Consider the following 24,664-nt stretch of genomic DNA (forward strand, 5'->3'; position numbering starts at 1 on the left):
CCTGGTCGTTCTTCGGCTCTCCGTTCTTCGGCGTCCAACAGAACTGTGGGCTGGATTTCTTTTCACACCACTGTTGAGTTATCACGGTGCAGTGTGCTTCAAGTTTTTTTAATGCTTTGCATTTGCTTGCATTTCCAGCTGGTAACCCGTTTGACTCGGAAACATTCATCTGTGACATTCAGCCATGGCTGAATACAGTGCCTCCGGAGAGGCTGCGCACTGCGGCCATACGGGCTCACCTCATCACGGACCGTGCTACGATTGCCACACTGAAACGGACTCTGGCCAACAGTGGTACTGCGGATCACAACGAAGCGCTTGTCGAATCAATCGTCGCCGAAGGCCCGTGTGCTTACCAGAAGCTATGTAATGTCGTCAAGACGCTGGGCTATGATGGCAGGCATGAGCAAATGGTTCAACTTCTTTGGCGGCCGGGTCCTCAGCTGGATGCAGGTAAGGTGACAGGCCACACGCCCTTGCCTTTGCCCCAATCCCCAACAAGATACTGCAACCCTGGGAACTTTCGGTGGTGTCATATTTCGGTATTTCCCAAAATCAGCGATTCGGTAGCGCGAAAATCTCGCGTTTTATTTTTAGGTAAAAATTACCTTTACTGAAGTTACCGAAAATAGATCTCCACCGAAATTGTCCGGTTTTACAGTAGCTCGAAGGCTACATGCCCTCCTTCCCTTTGCCCCAATCCAGGCTACATGCCCTCCTTCCCCTCACCCCAATCCAGGCCACATGCCCTCCTTCCCTTTGCCCCAATCCAGCCTACATGCCCTCGTTCGCTTTGCCCCAATCCAGGCTACATGCCCTCCATCCCTTTGCCCCAATCCAGGCTACATGCCCTCGTTCGCTTTGCCCCAATCCAGGCTACATGCCCTCCATCCCTTTGCCCCAATCCAGGCTACATGCCCTCCTTTCCTTTGCCCCAATCCAGGCAACATGCCCTCCTTTCCTTTGCCCCAATCCAGGCAACATGCCCTCCTTCCCTTTGCCCCAATCCAGGCTACATGCCCTCCTTTCCTTTGCCCCAATCCAGGCAACATGCCCTCCTTCCCTTTGCCCCAATCCAGGCTACATGCCCTCCTTCCCTTTGCCCCAATCCAGGCTACATGCCCTCCCCGTTTCTTTTACCCCAATCCTAACAAGATAGCTATTGTGTTCAGGTGGTAGCTCACGTATAGTCAGTGTAGTGCGGTCACCACACCAGAAAATGGCCGTCATATGTACTACATAGGCAAAATTGGCAGCATGGTGATACATGGTCACCACACCACAGATGTACAGTCTGATACATGGTCACCACACCACAGATGTACAGTCTGATACATAGTCACCACATCACAGATGTTGTAAGAGACCCAGCTCACTCGACAAATCAATCTCACTCTTTTCTGGACTAACCAAGAACTGAGGGAAAAACCTCGTCGTGGCCAGCTTCATCTTTTCATAATCAAATGCATGGAGTCGTATTCGACTCCCCGCTGTGTGTAGAGTACGGTGTGGGAGGTAGAATAAGGATGTGTAGAAATGAAGTGTGTAGAGTAATAGTTGTACATTATGCATGAATAATAATAAGTAATTCGGAGCATGCAGGAAGAGTGTAAGTAATTACGTTATTGGAAGGCCAACGGGAATGGGAGAAGCAGTCTCTAAGACCATTCCCGTCACACCTTCCCCCTTCACAAGTCGCAAGCAGCCAGCTTGCGACGACAGAGGCTGAGCCGCCTCACTGCCTGGATAAAGCATCAGCATTTCCATTACTGGCACCCGCGCGATAGAGAACGTCGAATGCAAACGGCTGGAGAGCAATAGACCAACGGGCCACACGAGCATTCCCGCTGCTATGTTGGGCGATCCATTGCAGAGGGCGATGGTCCGTGATGAGGGTGAAACGCCGACCGAGAAGGTAGGGCGCAAACTTTTGCAGCGCCCACTTGATGGCCAAACCCTCCTTCTCGATGGTAGCATAGCGTCGCTCTCGGGGGAGGAGCTTCCGGCTGGCATAGGCGATGGGATGCTCCTGTTCCCCCACCGTCTGGGACAACACGGCACCCAGACCCAAGTCAGAGGCATCCGTGTGCACGATGAACGGTCGGCTGAAGTCGGGACAGGACAGCACAGGAGCCCGTACTAGCTGGTCCTTGAGCGTCTGGAAGGCATGATCGAGGGCCGGCGTCCAGACCACCCGCACCGGGGCGGATTTGGTTGTAGCAGCAATAAGAGGTGCAGCAATGGCGGAGAAATCTGCAATGAACCGCCGGTAATACCCACATAAGCCGAGGAAGGAACGCACCTGTCGCTTGGTCGTGGGTTGCGGCCAGGAGTGGATGGCAAGAAGTTTCTCGGGGTCGGGCAGTACATGACCAAGACCGATGACATGGCCGAGGAACTTGGTCTCCTGCATGGCGAGGGAGCACTTTTGTGGCTTGACTGTCAGCCCAGCGGCCTGGAGGCGATGTAATACCAAGGCCAAATGGCGAAGATGCTCCTCCCAAGAGCGACTAAAGATGACCACATCATCCAAATAGGCAGCAACAAAGGGCAGGTCATGGAGGAGAGAATCCATGCAGCGTTGAAATGTCGCCGGTGCCCCATGCAGGCCAAACGGCATGACGGTGAACTCATAGAGCCCGGAAGGTGTAGTAAACGCCGTTTTAGCGCACGCATCAGCGTCGAGAGGAATCTGCCAATATCCACGTGACAGATCCAAGGTGGAGATAAATTGCGCTGTGCCGACTCGGTCAAGAGTCTCGTCCACCCGGGGCATGGGATAGGCGTCAAACTCGGACACATGGTTGAGGCCCCGATAGTCAACGCAGAATCTGATGTCTCCGTCTTTCTTCGGCACGAGCACCACTGGCGAGGACCAGGGGCTGGTGGACGGTCGGATGACACCCATGGCTAACATCTCGTCCACGGACGCCTGGACGAGACGGTGATGGGCCTGGGCGAGCCGGTATGGGCGGCTGCGGATGGGTTTGGCAGAGCCTGTATGGATCTGGTGAGAGCAGATGTTGGTGCGGCCGGGAGATGGGTCCAGCGTGGCCTTGAAGTCATCCAGCACTGCCGACAGTTGAGCACGCTGATCGGCAGAGAGGCTAGGGTTGATCGACGGTGAGGCCGGCGGGCCCAGAGACAGAGGGGAGCTGTCCTCCAACAGCTGCTCGGTGGACGGGTCCTCGTCGTCGGGGTAACCAAACGCTGTGAAAGCGGCAAGTTGTGGTTGACGGAACGTGCGCAGCAAGTTAACGTGAAAAGTACGAAGTCGCTTACGGCGGTGGGGACCCAGGTCGATTTCATAATTGACGCTGTCTACTTGGCGGGTGACTGTAAAGGGCCCCTGCCACATGGCCTCCAACTTCTTCGGAGAGGAGGGCAGAAGGAGAAGGACCTGGTCGCCTGGCTGAAGGCTCCGATGGCGGCTGTGACGATCGTAATGGGATTTTTGTCTGTCCTGTGCCCGGAGGAGGTTGGTGGCCGCAGCTGAACTGACCTGGTCCAAACGCTCGCGCATGTCAATCACGTACTGGGCTGTGGATGTGAACTCCTCCTCGGCCGGGTTGGCCCAGGCGTCCCGGACGAGTGCTAGAGGCCCCCGCACATGGCGACCGTACAGTAGCTCGAATGGTGAGAACCCGGTTGAGGACTGCGGGACCTCCCGGTATGCGAACAGCAAATATGGGATGAGTTCATCCCAGTGTCGGGGAGCCTCCGTGGCGAACTTGCGGAGCATGGTTTTGAGCGTGCCATTGAAGCGTTCCACCAAGCCGTTTGTTTGCTGGTGGTATGGGGTGCTGGTGATTAGCTTGATCCGGAGCAGAGTGGACACCTGGCGCATAACCTCGGAGGTGAAGTTGGAACCTTGGTCGCTCAGAATCGTGTCCGGCAGTCCCACACGACTAAATATGGAGATAAGGGCGTCGGCCACGGTAGGTGCATCGATGCTACGAAGTGGGATGGCTTCGGGGTAACGTGTTGCCCGATCGACCACAGTGAGGATGTATTTCTTGCCGGAGGCAGTCCTTTCAAGGGGACCGACAATGTCGAGTGCAATGCAGCGGAATGGCTCACCAATGACAGGTAACGGGATCAGCTCAGCCCGGTCGCTGGTCAAGGATCGGGCGCATTTTTGGCACATTTTGCAGGACTCGCAATAACGAGCTACATCAGCCATGACATTCGGCCACCAGAAGTGCAGTAGGATGCGTTGCGCCGTCTTGTCGCGTCCCATGTGTCCAGCCATAGGAACCGCATGAGCGAGCTGGAGGATGATGCTCCGCCGGCTGTCGGGAAGTACCAGTTGAGCACGGCGGTAGGTGTCCTGCGCCGTGGCATCTTCGCCCGGGCGGAACTCACGATACAGGAGGCCGTCTCGGACACAAAAGACCTCCTTGCCTGTGGAGGATGATTGCGTGACCTTGTCCCAGCACACCCGCAGGGTGGGGTCCTGTCGTTGTGCCGCTGCAAATGTCGAAGCATCGCCCACGAGCTCTGGATTGGTCGGGGTCACGGTATGTTCGGCTGAGACTGGAGAGGAATGAGGTACGTCTGCGGGGTTAGTGAGTGCAGTCGGGGCTTCGGAGTCAAATAGGTCATCCGTAAATGGGAAAATGGTACCAAGGGCACCAGGAGTGCTGGTAGGCTGCGATTGCCTGGTCTGGGCCCTAGTCACAGCTGCGAGCGCCTCTGTGCATGGGGAAGAAGCCCCCGTGACAAGGAGTGATATGTCTGGTACATCCCGACCAAGGAGCACCTGTCGAGGCAGACGGGGTGACACTGCAGCCTGCACGTAATATGTGCTGTCTCCAATAGCAATGGTTACTCTAGCTAACGGATAGTGCACCTCGTCGCCATGAGCACAGCGAATGGTGATCCGCTCCCCAGTGAGTAGGTCGGGGTGGACTAGGCTGTCGTGAATCATAGTACGGCCGCAAGCTGTGTCCACCACGATGCGGGGTACAAATTGGCCGTTGACGACGCCAGAGACAATAAATTCAGGACAAGGATCGCTGGACGAGGGCGGGTCGGTGAGTAGGCACGTAGGGATGCACGAACCCTGGTTGTCGGCCATCTCTGCACAATAGTAGGCCTCCCCCAACAAGTCGTCCTCGGATAGGTCGACATCACCTGATGTCGGAGGATGCGTCGCAGGATCCTGCGGGGGCGTACCAGTTGGGTCAACGAGCAATGCGACCGACTCGTTGCGCTTTGGACATTTCAAAGCAATGTGCCCACGTTCGTGGCAATGGTAGCATCGCGGCAGCATTGAACCGGGCGCGCGCTTGGGTGGGAGAGGTGGCCTGGTTGGAAACGTACCAGCAACCGGGCCCTTGCCAGCAGGGTCCATTTGCATCGGTGGTGCCGAGGAACCGGGGAAAGAGCCGGATCCTGGGCCCTTACTCCCAGAGTCTGTCGCCTTAGGCAAAGATGCAGTCGGGCGCCGCTGGGGACAGTCCCTGGCCAGATGGCCAGCCTGGTGGCAAGTATGGCATCGGGCATAAGCGGATGTGGTCTCCCTCGGCCCACGAGCGTCACAGTAGTCCTGTGCCAGTGATGCGGCTGCAGACAAGGACACTGGTTTTCGCTCCTTGAGCCAGACTCTTAGCGACTGCGGCACTGCGGACAGGAACTGCTCCAGCAAGACCAGTTCGATAACGTCATCCCTGGTCGGGGCACAGCGAAACCAACGTGACCCGTGGTCTCGAATCCGGGTGGCAAGCTCGATGGCGGAGTCAGCGGGGCGCATCACCACCTCCCGGAACCGACGGCGGCTAGACTCTGTAGTCACAGCGTAGCGGAGTAAGATCTGCGCCTTTAGGAGCGGATATTCGCGAGCCTGTGTGAGTGGCAGAGAGACGTACGCCTGCAGCGCGGGACCACTGAGGCGGGGGCTCAGCAGTGCCACCCAGTGGGAACTGTTCACCTGGTATGTCTCCATCAGTCTTTCGAAGCCAGTGAGGAAGACCTCAATATCCTCAGATGGCTTCAGGTTGGGGATGGGGACCTTTGGTGGCTTACTGGTGGTATGCTCCATGGCTGAGAGCTGTGCCTGTGTCAGCTGGGTGACCAGTTGGGTGAGTAGAGACACTTGGTCCGTGGGATCAACGCCTTCACACCCAGCTGGACTCGCCAAACCAGGAGCGCCAACTGACACATCGGGCAGTGGTGCCATATGCGGGAGCGACTGCTGTGCTTGGAAGCGGGGAGACTGCTGCATTTGGCCTCGTCCGTACGCTTCCAGCGCTGCAGTGCTCGATATGGCTGTCGCAGGGTCGCTCGAGGGGCGACGAGGGACGCGTGGCCTGGGTGCCGATATGGGCCTGGGCCGTGCAGGGCCGGTGCTGCCGTGTACGGATCCGCGAACAGCGTTGGGTGGACTTTCGAATTTTATGCTGCCACTCAAATAATCTGTCCGACCCTCGGCCTCCGCGTCCTCTGCCTCCGTTTCGTATTCCGCCACGTCCTCGAAATCCGTCACAACATCGACGTGGTGTGCCAGTAGGCGTTGGACCAAATCGGCTCGCGTCCCTGCCATGGGCAGATGGCGGTCTCGGCAAAATCCTCGGAGCTGCTCCTGACGAGCAAATGCTAATCGCGCCAAGTCCATGGGATTATGGCGATGCTGACTGACAGCAACAACAACAACAAAAAACCTTCCGACAAACGGAAATATTCAAGTGGGCTATCGGCGTGGCCGACGAACGGCGCGGGCGTGGATACAAGAGCCTGACGAACAATGCTCTAGATCAGTTCTGACACCATGTAAGAGACCCAGCTCACTCGACAAATCAATCTCACTCTTTTCTGGACTAACCAAGAACTGAGGGAAAAACCTCGTCGTGGCCAGCTTCATCTTTTCATAATCAAATGCATGGAGTCGTATTCGACTCCCCGCTGTGTGTAGAGTACGGTGTGGGAGGTAGAATAAGGATGTGTAGAAATGAAGTGTGTAGAGTAATAGTTGTACATTATGCATGAATAATAATAAGTAATTCGGAGCATGCAGGAAGAGTGTAAGTAATTACGTTATTGGAAGGCCAACGGGAATGGGAGAAGCAGTCTCTAAGACCATTCCCGTCACAGATGTACAGTCTGATACATGGTCACCACATCACAGATGTACGTATATAATACAACCCAACAGTACACTTGTACGTGAAATATAAACCGACATACAAACCAAGGCGAAGCCGAGGTTTGTATGTCGGTTTATATTTCACGTACATGCGTACTAGTGGGATGTATTATACTTATGCTGACCTTCATACAAACTGACAGTCAACTTCTTCCTGTTTCTATGGTGGCGGTCTATATGGGGTTTGTATGGGGTTTGTATGAGGTTTATATGCTCAGTATAAGCCGCCAGCATGATGGGCAAGTTGACTGGAAGTTTGTATGAAAGGTCAGCATAAAGTCTGATACAGTACATGGTCACCTGCACCACAGATGCACGAGCTACGCCCCTGGCGTTGTACGTGCGTGTATATTATTGAAAAGAAAGCCCCGAAGTTGCAGCACGTTTGCGTTAGGAACACAAGCTGAGGCTGCCCTGGTCAGAGAGAGAGACGTCGTCCACCAGGGGCGTAGCCAGTCTCCCTTTTAGGGGGGGGGGGTGCACGGTGGTATATGTGTAGGATGGCTGGTGCATGTCATTCATGGTCATTATGTGCATGCTGAACTTAGGTCGAAATGTTGGGGGGGGGGGAGGGTGCATCCCCAGGTCTGATTGCAGTGGTCTTCTGGTGCAGGGGGTCGCCTTATCGGATTGGTCGCCTTGACAGCTTTTACTGTAACTAAAAACAATGCTTTTTCATATTTGGACTTCACGGAGAACTTCAAAGTAATAGGAAACCAGAGGCCACATGCCACGTACTGCTCTCTTCTCTCCGAAACTCAACACTTGCAAGCCAGATATGAAAGAAAGAAAAAATCATCAGTCACACCACCGGGACTCGAACCAGGGACCTTGCTATTCGCGAGCAATGCTCTACTAGGGGATTCACACACACACGGGTAAAACCACGGTTATGGGAAAGTTGTTATGGAAACTATGGTACTGGGGGAAAGGAAGAACCTCTCGGGAACAAATTGGCAAAGCCGTGGCCGTGGGTCTCAGGGCGTTTGTCAAGGGAAAAATCTAGGGCTGAAACGATTATACCGAATAATCGAGTAGTTGTTTGATAACTCTAACGATCGAGCAATCGTTTAGATTACCGATTACGATTATTTTGCGTTTTTTAAATTTGTGTCCAGAAAGTACTGTAAACCCTCGTTTTATGAAGTTTGAATCAGTTTCCGCTGGGAGTATGCAGTTGCCAGGGGTATGGTTCATGTTCTGAGGTTAAATTGACTTCAAAACTGCCATGTTTTGGAGCTACCCTTTCACTAATGCAGATTTGTTGGTATTATGAAGGCATAGTTTGTGGAAACAGAGTAATGTTTGCACAGAATTATGACACTATTTGCTAACGATTATAATCGATTACTCGATCGTTAAGCTAAAGAGTAATCGATACGTGAAAATCCACGATCGTTTCAGCCCTAGAAAAATCCCATGGCTATAAGACGCGCATGCGTAGATCTTGTCTTTGGTGAAAACTCTGAACCCTAGTTGTACGAGTGCATCGCAACTTGCATTTTCAGACAGTGCCCATCAGAAAATCGTGCATGGCGAATGCAAGATACAGTACAGAATGTACTACAAAAATGCAGTACAGATTATTTTTTAGTTGCCCCGCCACAAGTTCATGGCCAAACGTGCGGCCAAGGCAAAACTGACCACGGGTGTGAACGGCCCCACTCTGTAGACCGAAGGTCTGAACTTTTACCTTGTCCTGTGACCTCAGGTTTACCCGTGTGTGTGTGAATCCCCTATAACCAACTGAGCTACAGTATGACTCTTATCCACAGTGATGGCAAATCTATCCTTCTTCGATCAATCAATATCTGGCTTGCATCATACTGGCAAGTCACACCAATCAAGAGTTGATTGGTGTGACTTGCCAGTATCATGCAAGCCAGATATTGATTGATCGAAGAAGGATAGATTTACCATCACTGTGGATAAGAGTCATACTGTAGCTCAGTTGGTTAGAGCATTGCTCGCGAATAGCAAGGTCCCTGGTTCGAGTCCCGGTGGTGCGACTGATGATTTTTTCTTTCTTTCATATCTGGCTTTCAAGTGTTGAATTTCGGAGAGAAGAGAGCAGTATGATAATGAGGCATGTGGCCTATAATTTCCTATCACTAAAAACAATGCTGCCTGGTTGTCTTACCGTCCTGTTCCGTGATGCAGGCAGCTCATCGTGTGCAGCAGATGATGCGGAGAGAATAGTTCCTACAGCAGCAACACTAGTAGTAGTAGCAGCAACAGCAGCACCAGTAGCACCACCACCAGCAGCACCGGTAGCAGCAACCGCAGCAGCAGCACCAGCAGCACTAGTAGCAGCACCAGTGGCAGCAGCAGAAGGTGAGCAGGGTGATGTGGCGCCACCGCCGCAGGTGCAGCGTGCCCAAGATCTTCTAGCCGCTCGTTATCGCCGTGCTAGGGACCCGTTTATCCTGGGGATGTTGCCCAAGGGCACGGTCCCAACTGTAGAGAATGTTCAAATCAACTTGCTCATGCTGCCAAAGGGTAGTCTGCGCGGCGCGTTCGCCCGAAGCGAAGACTCCAGCTTTGACTTCAGACGCGCAGAGCACGTGTTCCTCGAGGCTGGACGGACGATGCAGCCAGTGCAGTTGGAGTCGGTCATCGGAGACGCGGCAAGTGATAATCAGCAAGCAGAGCCAGGCAGTACGGTGGGAACAATAGCCGTGGCTAGTGCCGGCTGTGGGAAGACGTTTGCGTTCACCAAGGTGGCGCCACTGAAGTGGGCTATGGGGCAGCTATGCCAGCGCAAGAAACTGCTTATAGCAAGGGAGCTGCATCATGAGGATGTGAAAATGGCAAAGTCGCTCAGCGGTTTGCTTGGTCTTGAAGGAATCGGAATCGAGGATGGCCACGATCGGCAAGTGATCTGCGAGTATGTACGAGCTCAGCCCGACGCCTTGTGTCTGGTTCTGGACGGGCTGGACGAGATCAACCTTTCAGAATGCAGTGGCTTTGTGCAAGGCGTGATTCAGGGTGAAGAGCTGCCGGGTGTGCACCTCATTGTGACCTCACGCCCGTGCCCGGACGTTTTCAGCTTGTCTGCCATGCCTCACTTTCAACAGCACGTCGAGCTAGTGGGGTTTCAACCAGATGATGTCCAGATGTACGTCAACAAAGTGCTCCGTTCTGAAAAAGCTGCCAAACTAACTGCCGAGATAAAGCGATCGGACTATCTGCGTGGAATGATGGCCACGCCGTTCATTGCAAAGCAGGTTTGTACGGTGTACCATGTTGACGATTTCATCCCTCAGTGTATAGCTGATCTGTTCGAGCAGATGGTGGTGCAGATCGCCGAGCGGAAATGCGCTCGAAAACTTGGCCGCTGGACTGCCATACCGAAAGCCGTGCGGGTTCTGATCGTGGACATAGGGAAGTTTGCGTTAAGCATGCTGACGAGAAAGCAGTTGATCTTCAGCGAGGAGGATGTCCAGGAGTATGGTCTGAGCGATGAAGCTATCTGTCTTGGTCTGTTGGTAACCTGCGAAGAGTCTCTGTCAAAGGATGCAGTCAGGCAGTATCGCTTCAGTCACTTGACTGTCCAAGAGCATCTTGCAGCCATCTATCAGTCACAGGCGCTGCTGCATGACCATCGCATTACCAGGGCCAGTATTGTTCAACTTGTGGACGATCTTGGTGCTGAAAGTGGTCATTTGAGAATGTTCTGGATACTGCTCTGTGCACGTCTGAATGCTGGTCAAGCGGAGTGGCTTGTCAATGCACTCATAAAACACAGATCAGCTCTACGAGTTCGCAGGGACGATTTGATTGACCTAAGCGTACGTGACACTACTTTGTTCCCGTTTAATTTCATCCTGCCTCTGAGTGAAGCACTAACACGTGAGCTGATGCCTAAGCTTGCAGGTGAACTACTCTGCGATTCCCTTGATGGGCACGATGCATGTGACTATGTCAGGTCAAGGATCCCGAAAGAAGGCCGGGCTTCATCTGATCTTGCCTGGCTAAGAGTTCTCCTCTCGAAGTGGCAGGATGGCGTTGAAGATGCCAATTATCTTAGTCTCATGCGGTCATTGCACAATGTTTGCCCCCGACTCAGACAGCACTGCGAGGATAAACTTCCTGGCCCAGACACGGACTGGAGTGAACGTTGGATTGGTGGTATCTTTCGCTTCGAATCGACTCTTATATTCCCATGCTTCGCAGAGTTTGCTGTCCACCAGAAAAAGGTTGATTGTCCACTACCATCAGTTGGTGTTGTGCTCCGCTCGCAAAAACTCCAGATCGAAGGATATGTCCACCCAGCAGATTGCCGTTCCATTGGCACGGTCCTGGAGCATCATCGATCCATCGCCATCCAGAGCATCTCAGTTGACTTCTGGACATCGTCAAATGCAGCTCATTTCCCATCATCTTTGGCACTATGTTCTGGAATCCAGGAATTGCGTGTAGGGCCATGTTCGGATGATTCTGTCATTGAAGTCGTCATGAAGGCCATCAAGACTTCAAGTAGTAGCTTGACGACGCTGAAGATCTGTGGGGAGTTGTATGTCGCACTCACATTGCCTTCTCTCTCTGGGGCTTTGCCACAATGGTCACATCTCACAGAGCTGGATCTCAGCAGCACTGATTTCCATGCTCTATCTGAAAATGCGGGTCCAAGCCCTCTGCAGAGTATGTCGTCATGCCAACAGCTTAAAACGCTACGTTTACGATCATGCCACTTGACCTTCTCTACAGGCGTAGCCATGGTGACAGGACTGGCCGAGAACAGTAGTCTTCGTAAACTTGATTTGGGAGATAATCCTGATCTCGGGGACGATGCCTTTGTGGAGATATGCCGTGTACTTCACAACTGCACGGAAATGACCACAGTCACATTGTCGATGTGCGGCTTGACTGCAGTGTCGCTGCCATCCATAATCGTGGGTCTTCTCCGCTGGATGCAGTTGGAGGTGTTGGACATCAGCAACAACAATTTCAGCATGGAAGCAACCGACACTCTCCGTTGTGAGCCTTACTCTATTACATCGAACCCCCGTAAACTGCAAAAGATCTCCTTGAACTCATGTAGTCTAACTTCTGGCACTGGTATCACCTTGGCAACCTGCTTGGCTGGCATCAAATCGGTCTTTTTGCTGGACATGGGTAATAATCCGGAATTAGGAGACCATGGTGCCGCCCAGATTTTGCAAGCATGTCGAGAGTGCTCGCACATGAGAATACTCTGCCTTGCACGGTGTGGACTAACGTCATCGTGTCTACCAGCACTGACAGCAGCCCGCCAGTGCTGGACACACCTACAGGAGTTGGACATCTGCTTCAATGACTTGAGCGATATCAGCTCAAGCCAAGTCGTTGGATTCACTGCTGCCAACTTCGGCCGCAGCAGCTTAGTGATATGCTCCGTGTACCTTTCTGAGCCTCTGCCTGTGTTTAACGATCTTCCCTATTTTAAGATCGTCTCTCCAGAGTCGTATCCCGGGCCGCGGCAAGAAACAGGTCTGGCACTAGAATGGGCGTAGGTGTGTGCGTGCGTGTGAGTCTGAATTCCGTACCATGCCGGTTTCCGCCCTGAACGGCAACACATCCACCCCTGTATGCAGTGCTATTCAGCACATTGAAGCCTGTGTACTCTTGATGAACACTAACGCTAAATCTTCTCGAACTGAGCACATTGTTCAGAACTGGTCGACAACGGCGTCTGGTCATTAGCTTGAACATGACCTGGGCAGACAGTTGTATATATTCATGATATTGTAGTGCCAGTGTCATACATGGCAACCGTCCCGATATCGAGGGTGGTCATAGGCACCCAAACATTCATTTGTCGCATGCCCACACGTCTGCATTTGTATGCAATGTTCATACCTAGGCATGGCATAGACCCGATGTCACGTTTGCCGGAAAAGGTTGGCCGGTATGTATGTAATACGGTAGATAGGAATACTGTTGACACGACTATTAGCGCCGCTGTTTTACGCCCACTGCATCACCGAGACATACTAGTAGCTCATTAAGGAGATGTGTGACCAGCTTCACCCTTGCACCCCCTGATCATCACTAGTATAATGCTATGCTCATGTCGGCTTACAATCTAGGGGAAAAACGCTGCGTTTTGAACATTTTCTATAGCAGAGAGTCGTCGCTGTGTGCTTCTGATGATGATTTAAGTATAGACAGGTTGATTATTATTATGATAAGAAAACATTTAATATTTTTACTATAGAGCTCTGCTGCACCATCTCTCAATGATTATTAATATTTTGATGACCTGGCCAGTGATTTTTCTTGCTTGATTCTATCACGATTTGATTGAATGAATGAGAAAATATGAGCACGTATCATTATTGTACTCGTCACCCATATTCAGGGACACTGGCATGCATTCACATGTGGCTGCTCGCACCCCCCCCCCCCCCCCCCCTAAAAATCACATGTGCACACGCGCACGCACACACACGCAAATCATTGAAGAACCCCCCCCCCCGAATGTCATCAATTTCACCACCTCTATGATTGAAAGAAAGAGGTCAGTTGCACACTAGGAAACTGCATCAATGCGGCCCACACAGACGTATTCCGGTAGTAATACTACTCTTTGAGAACGGTTTTATTCACACCATGAAGTAAGAGTCAAAGCAAAAGGACAACCCAATTTCGGAAATAAATAGAACACTCAATTGAAATACAAAATTGAACGCAAAAGCTTCACACGAAACCGTTACCTTACACGAATGCCTACCGGCATGCAAAGACGAACGGTCACGCCTCTGCCCGATTCAGCACAGCCGGCGGCAATAAGCTGCGAAGGGGCTCCCGACCTTGCGGCCGTAGTAGTAATAATACTACTTGTACTGTAGACTCTGTAGTATGATGTAATTATCCTGTGTGATATGAGTGGTAGTATTAGCACTGACCTACATGACTGTACTAGTAACCCAAAGACAGTGAAGGCACATGAATTATTAAAGTGAACATTGAGCGTTGGCGTATCGATCGCACACCCACACACACGTCCAGCATGTGAGAATGCGTTGCCAATACAACAATAGTCACTGTGCCAGACAACTACACTGATCTGGAATCAGGTGGAAACGAAAAAGAAATTCAAAAATAATTCCGAATACCAGGCAAACAGAATAAAAGATGGATAAAGATGTTAGGGCATGCATTTATCACTCATATAATATGGACGAGAAAAACCTGTCTTTCCACCCAAAGAGCACCACCTGTTTATACAATGGGAAGCCTTCACACGCACGCACACACACACACACACACATGCGCGCGCGCGCGCGCACACACACACACGCACAAACACACCAGAGAATAAAATAATACGGACTGCCGAAGCCAGGATAAAGTGGGCCACGAAACCGACAGTGACACTGCCCGCAGTTCTGGGCGTAGCGAAACACGTCGAGTACACGTGCCCCCGGGGGCATGATAACTTAGTATACAACTACATAGTCGTCTCCGGCTATTGTAGGTTAGCACGCATGCTTGCACGAGTGCAGTGTACGAGTACACCGTTCAGAACCACCAGCAGCTGGTCTGTGCAATGCACCGGCGTCCTGTCGCGCATCACACAGAGCATGGGCGTGCCACGGCTGCCCTATCACCGTGGAAACAGTGTCCGTGACAACGCGCTGCTTGCGCGCCAAGCAAGCAAGCCAGCGCTGTTGCCAGTGGGTGGGGGCTATCGCATGACATCCACGGCGGCTGGTGGTGGCCATATTAGGCAGGTCATGTGCCAGCATGCACCGGCAAGAGGAGCAGCAAGCATGCTTGGTTTGTGCACGCCTGTACCAGCGCATGCGCTACCGCTGTTACGGGCCATGGATGAGCCGGCACTGTATCGGTATGCACACACGTCATCGCGGCGTGATTCCCACTGGCCAATATCCAATACTAAAAGTTTGCGTACATACTAAGGCCACCCAGTGCTGGCAATGGGACAATGAGATTTGCCGGGGTGAACTCGGTGCAATCGGTAGGTCTAGGAGGTAGACCATCGTGCAAGTTTTCACGTTCTAAATCCGACCAGAACTGCTTGAAACCCAGTGGAAAAATAAAGAATTTGATGCAACGTGCACAGAAGCCCCTGGAACACGTTTTGCTCCGTTTTAATAAAGAGAGAAAATGGAACATGTAGGGGATTTCCGCAGTCCAACTGTTTCAAATTCATGCGTGCAACTTACTGCATCCAGATGTGACCTGCACTGCCGCCACTCGGCCTGTCTGGACATGTCTACCGATGAGCAGTGACCGGATACTTCAGCCTGGTAGGCGCTAGGCAGTACTCGGTATTGCAGCCCACAGAGGTGTGCGCTGGGCAGTACTGGATACTGCTGCGCCAGAGCCGAGGTGTGCCGCGCTAGCCGCTAGGTCTGCCTGGACGTGTCGATCTGCGAGCAGTACTGCACGTCTTTGTTCTGCGCCCGCCAGAAGTTGCGCATGAAGCCGTCGGACACGGGCAGGTTGAGCAGTGGGCGGGCAATGGGCTTATGTATGAACAGCGCCTCCACAATGGCTGGCTGCAGGACGTACTTGCGACGGCCGCGCCAATCGATGCACATGTTGCCGCAGTACGGCCCGCGCGTGGCCTTCTTCATGCGCACGATCAGCGGCCAGTCCTGATCGCCAGACTCGACCTCGCTCTCCGGCCGGCAGACTCGCGAGTCGACGCTCCACATGCCGAAGGTGATGGCGTGCTTGTCCTTGTGCGTCTCGAAGAACGTCAGCGGGTCGGGCCACTTGGCCGGCAGGACCAGCAGCTCGTCGAGATCCTGGAACAGCGTCCACTCCGTCTTGATCTGCTTGTTCAAATAGAGACAGTCATGAATGGCCGTCGTCTGCGCGAAGTAGTACGGTTTGAACTCCATCTGCGACGACATGTCCACAACACTGCTATACTGCTCGGCATAGTCCACTCCGAGCTCCGTCAGTCGCGCCGCCGTGATGTCTGCGATGGCCGAGTAGAAGAAGAAATAGTCAGCGCCCATGCGCGAGATGTAGTAGCGGAGCAGTTGCGACACCCACTCGTAACGTGCGTTCACGTGCATCGGCGGAATACACACGCTCCACGTGAACGCCTTGGCGATGTCGTAGGCGAAGATCGGCACCTTCGCCGTGTCCCAGATCTCCACAAAGTCGTCCGCAAGCGGCGCGGCAATGGCGTCGGCGAATCGGCAAATGACGGTGAGCTTGTCCACGGGCGCACCGTGACTCTCGCCCATTGAGCCTTTGAAGTCCATGGACTGTGCGTTGACCTTGCGGTACACGCAGACCTGTCGGCGCAGGGCACGCGGAGGCCTCAACAGCACGAGGCCGATGGTGTGCTCGTCGAGGTAGAAGGCGCGCGCCCACATCACCCCCGCCGGCCCCTTGTAGTCAAACAGGCCGCCGTAGGTACGCCCGGACGACGCACCGCCGCCACCACGTCTGTGTGCCGGTACCACCGCTGCTGCCGCCGCCTGTGCTGGCGTTTCGTGCGCGTCCTCCGCCGCCTTGTTGTCCTGCCGCTGTAGCGACGGTCGGGCCTGCGCGCTGTCTGCGCTCTCCACTACGCCCAGGAACTGCACGAGCGGCACGCGCTTGCGACTGCGGGCAGAGAGCGCTTGCGGTTGTATCCGCACGGCCGCCGCCGCTCTCAGCGACTGCCTGCTGCTGGCCAGTAGTTCACTGCCATGCTGCTGTTGTGCATGCGCAGACTGGTCGCTCTGAACGTCAAGATGTCCGCCCGGTTGCGCCGCCGCATGATTTCCATAGTAGCTACTGGCCTTTGCAGCAGCCAGTGCCGAGTCTGCCACCGCTCCCAGTCCACCCGGTGGGGGCGCCGGCACGTCGTTTCTCCGGCTGTCGGCGACGAACTGCTTCAGCTGCTTGCTCTGCCACGCCGGCGAGGGATGGCGGCGATGTGCACGCCATTGCTCCAGGCGCGGCGGCAGAATGACCGTCAGCAGTATGTACGTTATCACCGTGTTGATCGAGAACACCACCAACAGCAGCTTGATGTTCCTGCCTGCAACGAACGGTGCACGCATGTCGATTGCTAGCGAGCTGCTGTACGCTACTGATATCGCCAATGGTCGCTGTACTGAGCGGCCAGTGCAGTAAGAATACGTACTCGAATCAAGGGGCGTATAATAGTATTATGCACATGGATGACTAGCGTATGGGCGTGCAAAACGCCGTTACTTAGTACAACCACCAGCAGCTAGCACGCGCGCGGCCAGCAAAGTATTTTGCACTCCGCCGCGTGGTGCTCTCCAGCGCCAGCGATCGTGATCCGTCGCTATCCGCGGCGGTCGTCGCAAAGCTCAGCGGAGACTATCCTTGCCGGGCGGCTGAACACACGCCGCTACCTAGTACTAGTACCTAACACTGCTACCACCGGGCTGGACGGATTATTGGATTATTGACGACGACCAGCACCACCAGTACACTACACAGCTAGCCTGAGCCGGGCGCTGTAGCACGCTACAGCTAGCACACACAGGCTCAAAGAAAACAGAACTATGCACAGCAGTACCCACTACTACTACTACACTGTACTAGCAACTACAGCCTGCAGGTAATATCAAGGCACCGTTCACTACTACACAATTATCATAATTATCTGCAAGCAATGGCCTCAATGCCAATGGTCAACTCATCGCCACTTCACAGCATTTCTTTCAAAAGGTAGATCTACTATGCTGTAGTTTCAAAAGGAAGGTCTTCAAGTCATCATGGTCATTTCTGTGCGTACATGTACAGCTAGTACTGGCACTGCATGCCCTGCGTGCTGCGCTAGCTGCGTGCAGAGAGTTTTCCGGCTCTGCTAGCAGATCTAGATCTGCGGCTAGGCTGTAGACAGTACAGTAGAGTGTAGCCTCTATTTTTGCCCAAAATAATGATTGTTGTCGACATGTTACATACTGAGTAGCCATTGATTTGTTCACTTGCATCACACTCTTGATCTACTCAGAGTCAGATAAGACTACTGTCTCTAGACAGTCATGTACAACAGTATTTCACAACTACATGTACAACTTTAGTACAAGTAATGTAGCTCTGTTTGTGCTTGCACGCAGCTCGTGTGTTCGGTAGGAGAGTAGGTCAGTGCACAAATCCCCAGCCATGGCGCCAGTCTAGCGTCTGGACTGGAGCCTAGCCTGGCCGGCCCTTGGTCCGGAGTTGGAGGGCATACCCTACCCCGTAAATAGTAAACTATCGTACCGTTGATGTGGCTGTTGCCTTGCAGCTTGCTGGAGGACAGCAACGCGAAGATTTGGCCGGTAAATCCTGCTGCATGGGGCATCAGCGATTGCTTGGGGCGTGACGGACTCTGGTCGTCTTGTAGGAGAATTTGGCAAAAGTGTGCGTTGAAAACGTGAAAGTTCATTCCGTATTCGCGAAACCGAACGGAAAGGAGAAAACCTTCAGCATGCATTATTATGCGCACACCAAACAGCAAAAATGAAAATCCACGATCTGAGTGCGTGCGCGCTCCGATCCATCGTATTCGATCGTACGATCGTAAACAGTTTTTGAATGTGCACGTGCGCACGTGGGGGCAATGCAGCAGCATCGCCTTTGGCTTTGGCTTTGCCCTTTGTATTTTGACAGAGGCAAAGCTCAGCTGATGCTGCATGCTTCGCATCTGGAAGTGAAGGCGTTTCGTTCGATAATTATCATCATTTATTTGGAGTACTTACCGTCGTGTCTGTTCATCTTCTTTAGAGTTCACAGCATCTGAGCTCAGCTCTAGCCTAGCTGTACCAGGTGTCTGTATATCATGGAAGTCTGCTCACAGACGCCATGGGCACTCTAGGACCTCCTTTCATAACTCGTTCTCAATTTTGCATCAAGAGAATTCTAACACACGTACTTAGTACATTGTGAATTGGAAACAATAGAATTTGAAGTGAATTACTGCCAGTTCAAGTAAGTTAGTTAGTTAGTTGCGTCTGCAGAAGAGGCTGGTTTGGCGTGAGCTGTTCTGTGTTCATCATGGCCAAGACCGTCACGTGCTCTCTCCCACGCAGTGTGCTGGCTCTGTGTGGCAGTCACTTCTTGTCGACATGGGTGAGTCTGGTGCACATCATAACCAATATTAGTGCGTTTCAAAAGTCCAGACCTCTGGTTTCAAAAAACCGTTAGGCCAGCATCTATACCACATAAAATCTGTGATCATTTTGTGCACAAAATTTTCGAAATTGGTCGTCTATTATCCAATCATATTAGCTGTGGCCATGAGCTGAGGTGAAGTACAGTGCTGATCAGATAAATCCAACCTCATGAATAAAGTAGCGCCGCATTCGAGTGCACAGACCAGTATGTGTAGCGCTAGCCGGGGCTGCGTAGAGCCCGGCTATTATCCATTATTATTCATGAGCTTGGATTTCTCTGGGCAGTGCTGTACATGTGTTTGGCTACAGTCAACTTCGCTTATAACGACACTCGGCGGGGCATCAAAAAGGTGTCCTTATTCGCGAAGTGTCGTTATACCCGAAGTCTCATTATATGTATTACAGTGTGATGGGACTTTGCTGTGGGCATGGAAATTCTGTCGTTATTCGCGAATTGTCGTTATATCCACAGTCGTTATTAGCGAATTGTCGTTATATCCGCAGTCGTTATTAGCCAAGTTGACTGTAGATGCACGTTGAGAAAAATGAAAGAAAAAAGTAAATTATCGTGTCCGTCGACGGCCGCTAACACCCGGTAAACCCACCATAAGGCGCTGCATCTGCCGCTAGGGCTTACTGGGTGCACGTTGAGAAGGTCCTATGAAAACTGAATTACTTTTGTGTACAGAATTCTTCAGTTATGTAACACAACAAAATTATGGTTCATTTTGCTTTGAGCATGAAGCAGCCCGCAAAAGGCATAGAGAACCCAGCAAACACCCCACATTGGTCTAAATACCGCCTGAGCTAGGGATATTGAGACCTACTGGAAGGTTAGACAAATCGACATTAATTTTAGTCCTGCATCAAATTTAGTCCGAAATCTTCGGACGAAAACGACGAAATTAAGTTCCCAACGAATGTTTCTGTTTGTACAGTATGTGGGCCGATCTCACCGCCACTCTTTCTGTGCTCTTATTGCTTCTATCACTGTTCTGCTCAATGCTGGAACCATTCCTGCTGTTGCTGTCATCTTCTGCTGCATTTTCTGCTGCTGCCACTACTACTGCTGCTGCTGCTGGTGCTGCTTATGTTGTTTTTTCTGCTACTGCTGTTAATGCTGATGCTGATGTTGTTGCTGTTAACTCTGATGGTTGTTGCAGGGTGACCGCATGTGGAGTTACGCCGTGGCCATCTTCCTGGTGGAGATTGGCTGCGGGTCACTTCTGCTGCCCGCCGTGTTTGGCCTTGTCTTGGCTGCGGTGAACTTTCTGGGCAGTACGCTGATTGGCCAATGGGTGGACTCTTCAGTAAGACTCAGAGGTACTGTAAAACATGTAATTTCAGTCTGTCTGTCTGTCTGTCTGTATCTCTGTCTGTCTGTCTGTCTGTCTGTCTGTCTGTCTCTGTCTCTCGGCCTGTCTGTCTCTCTGTCTGTCTGTCTGTCTCTCTCTGTCTGTCTCTCTCTGTCTCTCTCTCTGTCTGTCTCTCTCTCTCTCTCTCTCTCTCTCTCTCTCTCTCTCTCTCTCTCTCTCTCTCTCTCTCTCTCTCTCTCTCTCTCTCTCTCTCTCTCTCTCTCTCTCTCTCTCTCTCTCTCTCTCTCTCTGTCTCTCTGTCTCTCTCTCTCTCTCTCTCTCTCTCTCTCTCTCTCTCTCTCTCTCTCTCTCTCTCTCTCTCTCTCTCTCTCTCTCTCTCTCTCTCTCTCTCTCTCTCTCTCTCTCTCTCTCTCTCTCTCTCTCTCTCTCTCTCTCTCCCTCTCTCTCTCTGTTTTTATTACTTGTACAATCAGCAAAATGTGAGAACAACAATGAGCAAAGAACTCAACACATTCAAATGTAGCCAGGGCTGGCTGCTGGTTATGCTGCTGGTGATGATGATGTGTCGCTGTTGCTGCTGTTGCTGTTGTTGCTGTTGTTGATGTTGTTGTTTCAAATCTTTATTCTCACGATAGCCAGTGGCCAAGAAGAGATAATAGTGTAAGAGAGGAGAAAGAGTGAGGAAGAATTGGGTGGGCAGAGCCTAGGGATTAATGACTACTTAAATGTACGGGCAAGGGTGGTTGCTACACGAGCATACAGAGTTGTGCAACAGCAGGGATATCTGGGATTTGAAGACAGTACGAGGGGATTTCGCGAAGCTGGGTGGGCAAGCAATTAAAGTAATGAAGGGCCTTGTACAGGGGAGAATGGAGACAGCAATCAGTCCACGGAATTGGCAAGTGCCAAGTGTTGTTGTTGTTTTGAATTCTTTATTCTCACGATGGCACCATCGCCAATAAGGTGTTGTTGTTGTTGTTGTTGTTGTTGTTGTTGTTTTTTGTTTTTTTTGAAATCTTTTATTCTCACGATTGTTGTTGTTGTTGTTGTTGTTGTTGTTGTTGTTGTTGTTGTTGTTGTTGTTGTTGTTGTTGTTGTTGTTGTTGTTGTTGTTGTTGTTGTTGTTGTTGTTATGTGCAGTTGTAAAGGTATCATTGTTTGCTCAAAACCTGCTAGTAACCTTTTGTGCTGGGTTCCTCATTCTCCTACTTCAGCACCAGTCGGGTAGGTCACACTGTGTGTGTGTGTGTGTGTGTGTGTGTGTGTATGTGTGTGTGTGTGTGTGTGTGTGTGTGTGTGTGTGTGTGTGTGTGTGTGTGTGTGTGTGTGTGTGTGTGTGTGTGTGTGTGTGTGGCATTTGATGGCAGTGTTACCAAGGACCAAGGTGTGTGTGTGTGTATGTACGTGTACGTGTGTGTATGTATGTGTGTGAGTGTGTGTGTGTGTATAAATGTATGTATGTGTGTGTGGGGGGGGGGGCAAGTGACTACATGCAATGGAAAGTCACAAAGCAACGCTGCATGCATACCCACGTATTCTCACAACACCGCACAAGGATAGTTGGGGTACACCAGTGTGCTGGTTTCGATCGACTGGTGAAGTGAATGGCGTTGCAAACAGCCAATGCGATCGCTCATCAGTGAGCCGCAATAGTACCGCGACTGGGTGCAAAGGTTCCTGATCGACTTTGCAAACAGCCAACCAGGGTGAAGCGATTGACTTTCCAAACGGCCAAAGCAATCGCTCATGCTTGAGCGGCAATAGTACCCGCGACCGGGTGCAATGACTACTGATTGGCGTCGCAAATAGCCGACCAATAGTATGCAATTTTAAGTGGAGATAGTAGCAGCAAAGCAGCCGGTTGAAGCAAGCTGTTCCCAGAAAACCAGCACACGGCACCCCAACAAGCGTTCACCGCCATTGCATCAGGGCTGGACAGGTGGTGTATCAAGCGTAGATTGCCATTCTTTTTTGGAACGGCGTCAATGCCAGAGCAGTACATAAATGGGAATGGGGGTGAATGAAGCGGGCCGGCTGTGTAGCCGGCGTTGCAGGAAGTGGTGAGCCTTGCAGATACAAATTCAGAGTGCTGAAAATGCTGATGGAGGTTTGACGAGTGCTGGTTCGTTATGCAATTGCCGGTAAAGCCAATGTCAAAGCCACAGCGGAGGCCGTTAATAACATACAAAGCCAATGAACTGTCAGGGTGGTTACGGAGCAGTAGTTTGAAGCGAGAAACAGCGTGTGTGGACGGCAGGACATCCGCTTGTGAAATCAGTAGAAGCCTACCAGAAGGTGAAGTGCAGGGAGAATTGTTTCCAATAGCGGGTGCTGCAGCCGAAGTGGCAGAGTTACTGGCGCCTACCGAACTTGGATCCGTTGTGGTCCTTGGACTCGCAGCGGTTGCAGACATGGGCGCAATTGCACGGTCCGAGACTGCAACGCCCAGCGTTGAAGTTGCGGCAGATCGGTTGGCCATTAGACACCGTACGGACTCCATTGAAGGCTTGCTGGTTGCTACGTTGGGGACGAAAGGGATACTAGCCGCCTCCGGGATGGACGAGGCGGCATGACTCGCATGTGGACCTTGATGGGCTAGCCACTGACATTTGCCACAGATTGATGTCGATGACATCGAAGCGCTTGCCTGGCTAAGCAGCAACAGCATACCGTACGACAGCCAAGACTCCGGATAGTATTGCCTGTTGGCAGCAACAATGGTGGCTTGGTATGAGAGCATCTCCTGCAGGCGGAGCGGGTTGGCAGAACACACGATGTTCATAAAGAGAGTCCATGCCTCCAGCCATGTCGGCAAATCGTGGACGCGTCGACGAACTGGCTGGACAGCGCCATCTTCCACCACCTCCAGAGACTTGCCGCCACTGCTGAACTGCAGCTGAAGCTGGTGTGGAGCAGAATACGAGGCGATGGTATTGGGCAGCGGCTGGGTGAAATCTACGAAGTCGCCCTTCAATATTTTCTCTCGTAAAGTCTGGGGAACGGAGAGATTGCCAGAGCTGGAAGACTCCGCTGAAGGTTGAGTTCCAGAACCAGGGGCAATGATGGTGGCCTGCATTGGAGCGATGGCCTCCGACAAGGCAACGGTGACGGCGTAGTGTACTTCCTGCCACACAAACTGGCACAAATCACCATTCCTACTCCGGTCCGGGACCAGGGGACTCGGAGAGTCTGCTGCAACACTCTCCAGATCTGGCTCTTGCTCCTGCTCTTGGGCCCGCTGCAAGGGTGCCGTGGCCGACTGGGCGCGAGGTTACCGTGCCGCCGAGCTTGACGTGTCCTCGATACTGAACAGCAAACGGGCAAGTAGCTGGGGCTTTTTTTCCACTCGAATTCAGCCCACAGCCTTCCAACTCAGCCCGCAAGTCCGACACGTTCACACGACATACTGTAATTTCCCAATTTTTCGGTGTACTTATATTTTCGGTACTTTCGGTGCGTCTGTTTCATACCTAAAATTTCAATACACCGAACAAACACTAACATACATAATCCAATAGGGAACTGCTTCTCTGTACCGAAAATTTCTGTTCACCGTCCCTGGCCTGTTGCCCTCATACCGAAAATATTGAGCACCGAAAATTTCTGAAATTAGAGTACTTGAGAGGTAGTCAACATGCTTGTCGTGTAGTAAATGACTGCGAGGAAACTGCAAGGAGACTGAATAAATAATTCTACCCAAGGCGATTTGGGCACGCATGCGCAGCAGTTGAGTAGTGCACATGTAAAGCCAGCTCAGTTGAAGCACTACCCACTCTGAGGGGCCGTTTACATGAGGAAAATAAGCCCGGGCTTATTCGCCTCGGGCTTATTTTTCAACCGTTTACATGAAGGTTGTACGGGGCTGAGCTCAGGTGAGTGACTGCGAGTTCTGCGCGCATTTTATTTTTCAAATCGCACATGAACGCAGTGGTAAATATTCGTGCCTGATGAAATTTGGATCAAGAAATGCCGGCTCAGGTTTCTACTACCTTTCTAATTGTCACTTATTTTTCGAGAAGGTGAAGGATGGGCTAGGACCTTCCACTGGACAAAAACCAGAAGAAAACATACCAAGAAATAAATAAAAGAGACGCACTGTCCACGGCCACATTCTC

At 52.0% G+C, this 24,664-nt stretch overlaps 1 protein-coding gene across 3 annotated transcripts in view; it reads left to right on the plus strand.

Annotated features, from left to right (window-relative positions):
- The window catches only part of LOC135827493 (solute carrier family 40 protein member 1-like), a 50,049-nt gene that overhangs the window by 5,013 nt on the left and 20,372 nt on the right, over positions 1–24,664 (plus strand). The window contains exons 1-3 of one of the 3 annotated variants that reach the window (XM_065339983.1): positions 318–453; positions 20,397–20,556; positions 21,690–21,773. In XM_065339983.1, coding sequence (XP_065196055.1) covers positions 370–453; positions 20,397–20,556; positions 21,690–21,773 — 328 coding nt within the window. In that variant the 5' untranslated portion in view covers positions 318–369. Of the gene's footprint in view, positions 1–138; positions 454–9,304; positions 13,465–18,756; positions 19,190–20,396; positions 20,557–21,689; positions 21,774–24,664 lie in introns of those variants that run through there. The other 2 variants (XM_065339984.1, XM_065339982.1) reach the window with 2 other exon arrangements.

This window comes from Sycon ciliatum, chromosome 11, assembly GCF_964019385.1.
Source record: "Sycon ciliatum chromosome 11, ocSycCili1.1, whole genome shotgun sequence".
Classification (NCBI taxonomy): domain Eukaryota; kingdom Metazoa; phylum Porifera; class Calcarea; order Leucosolenida; family Sycettidae; genus Sycon; species Sycon ciliatum.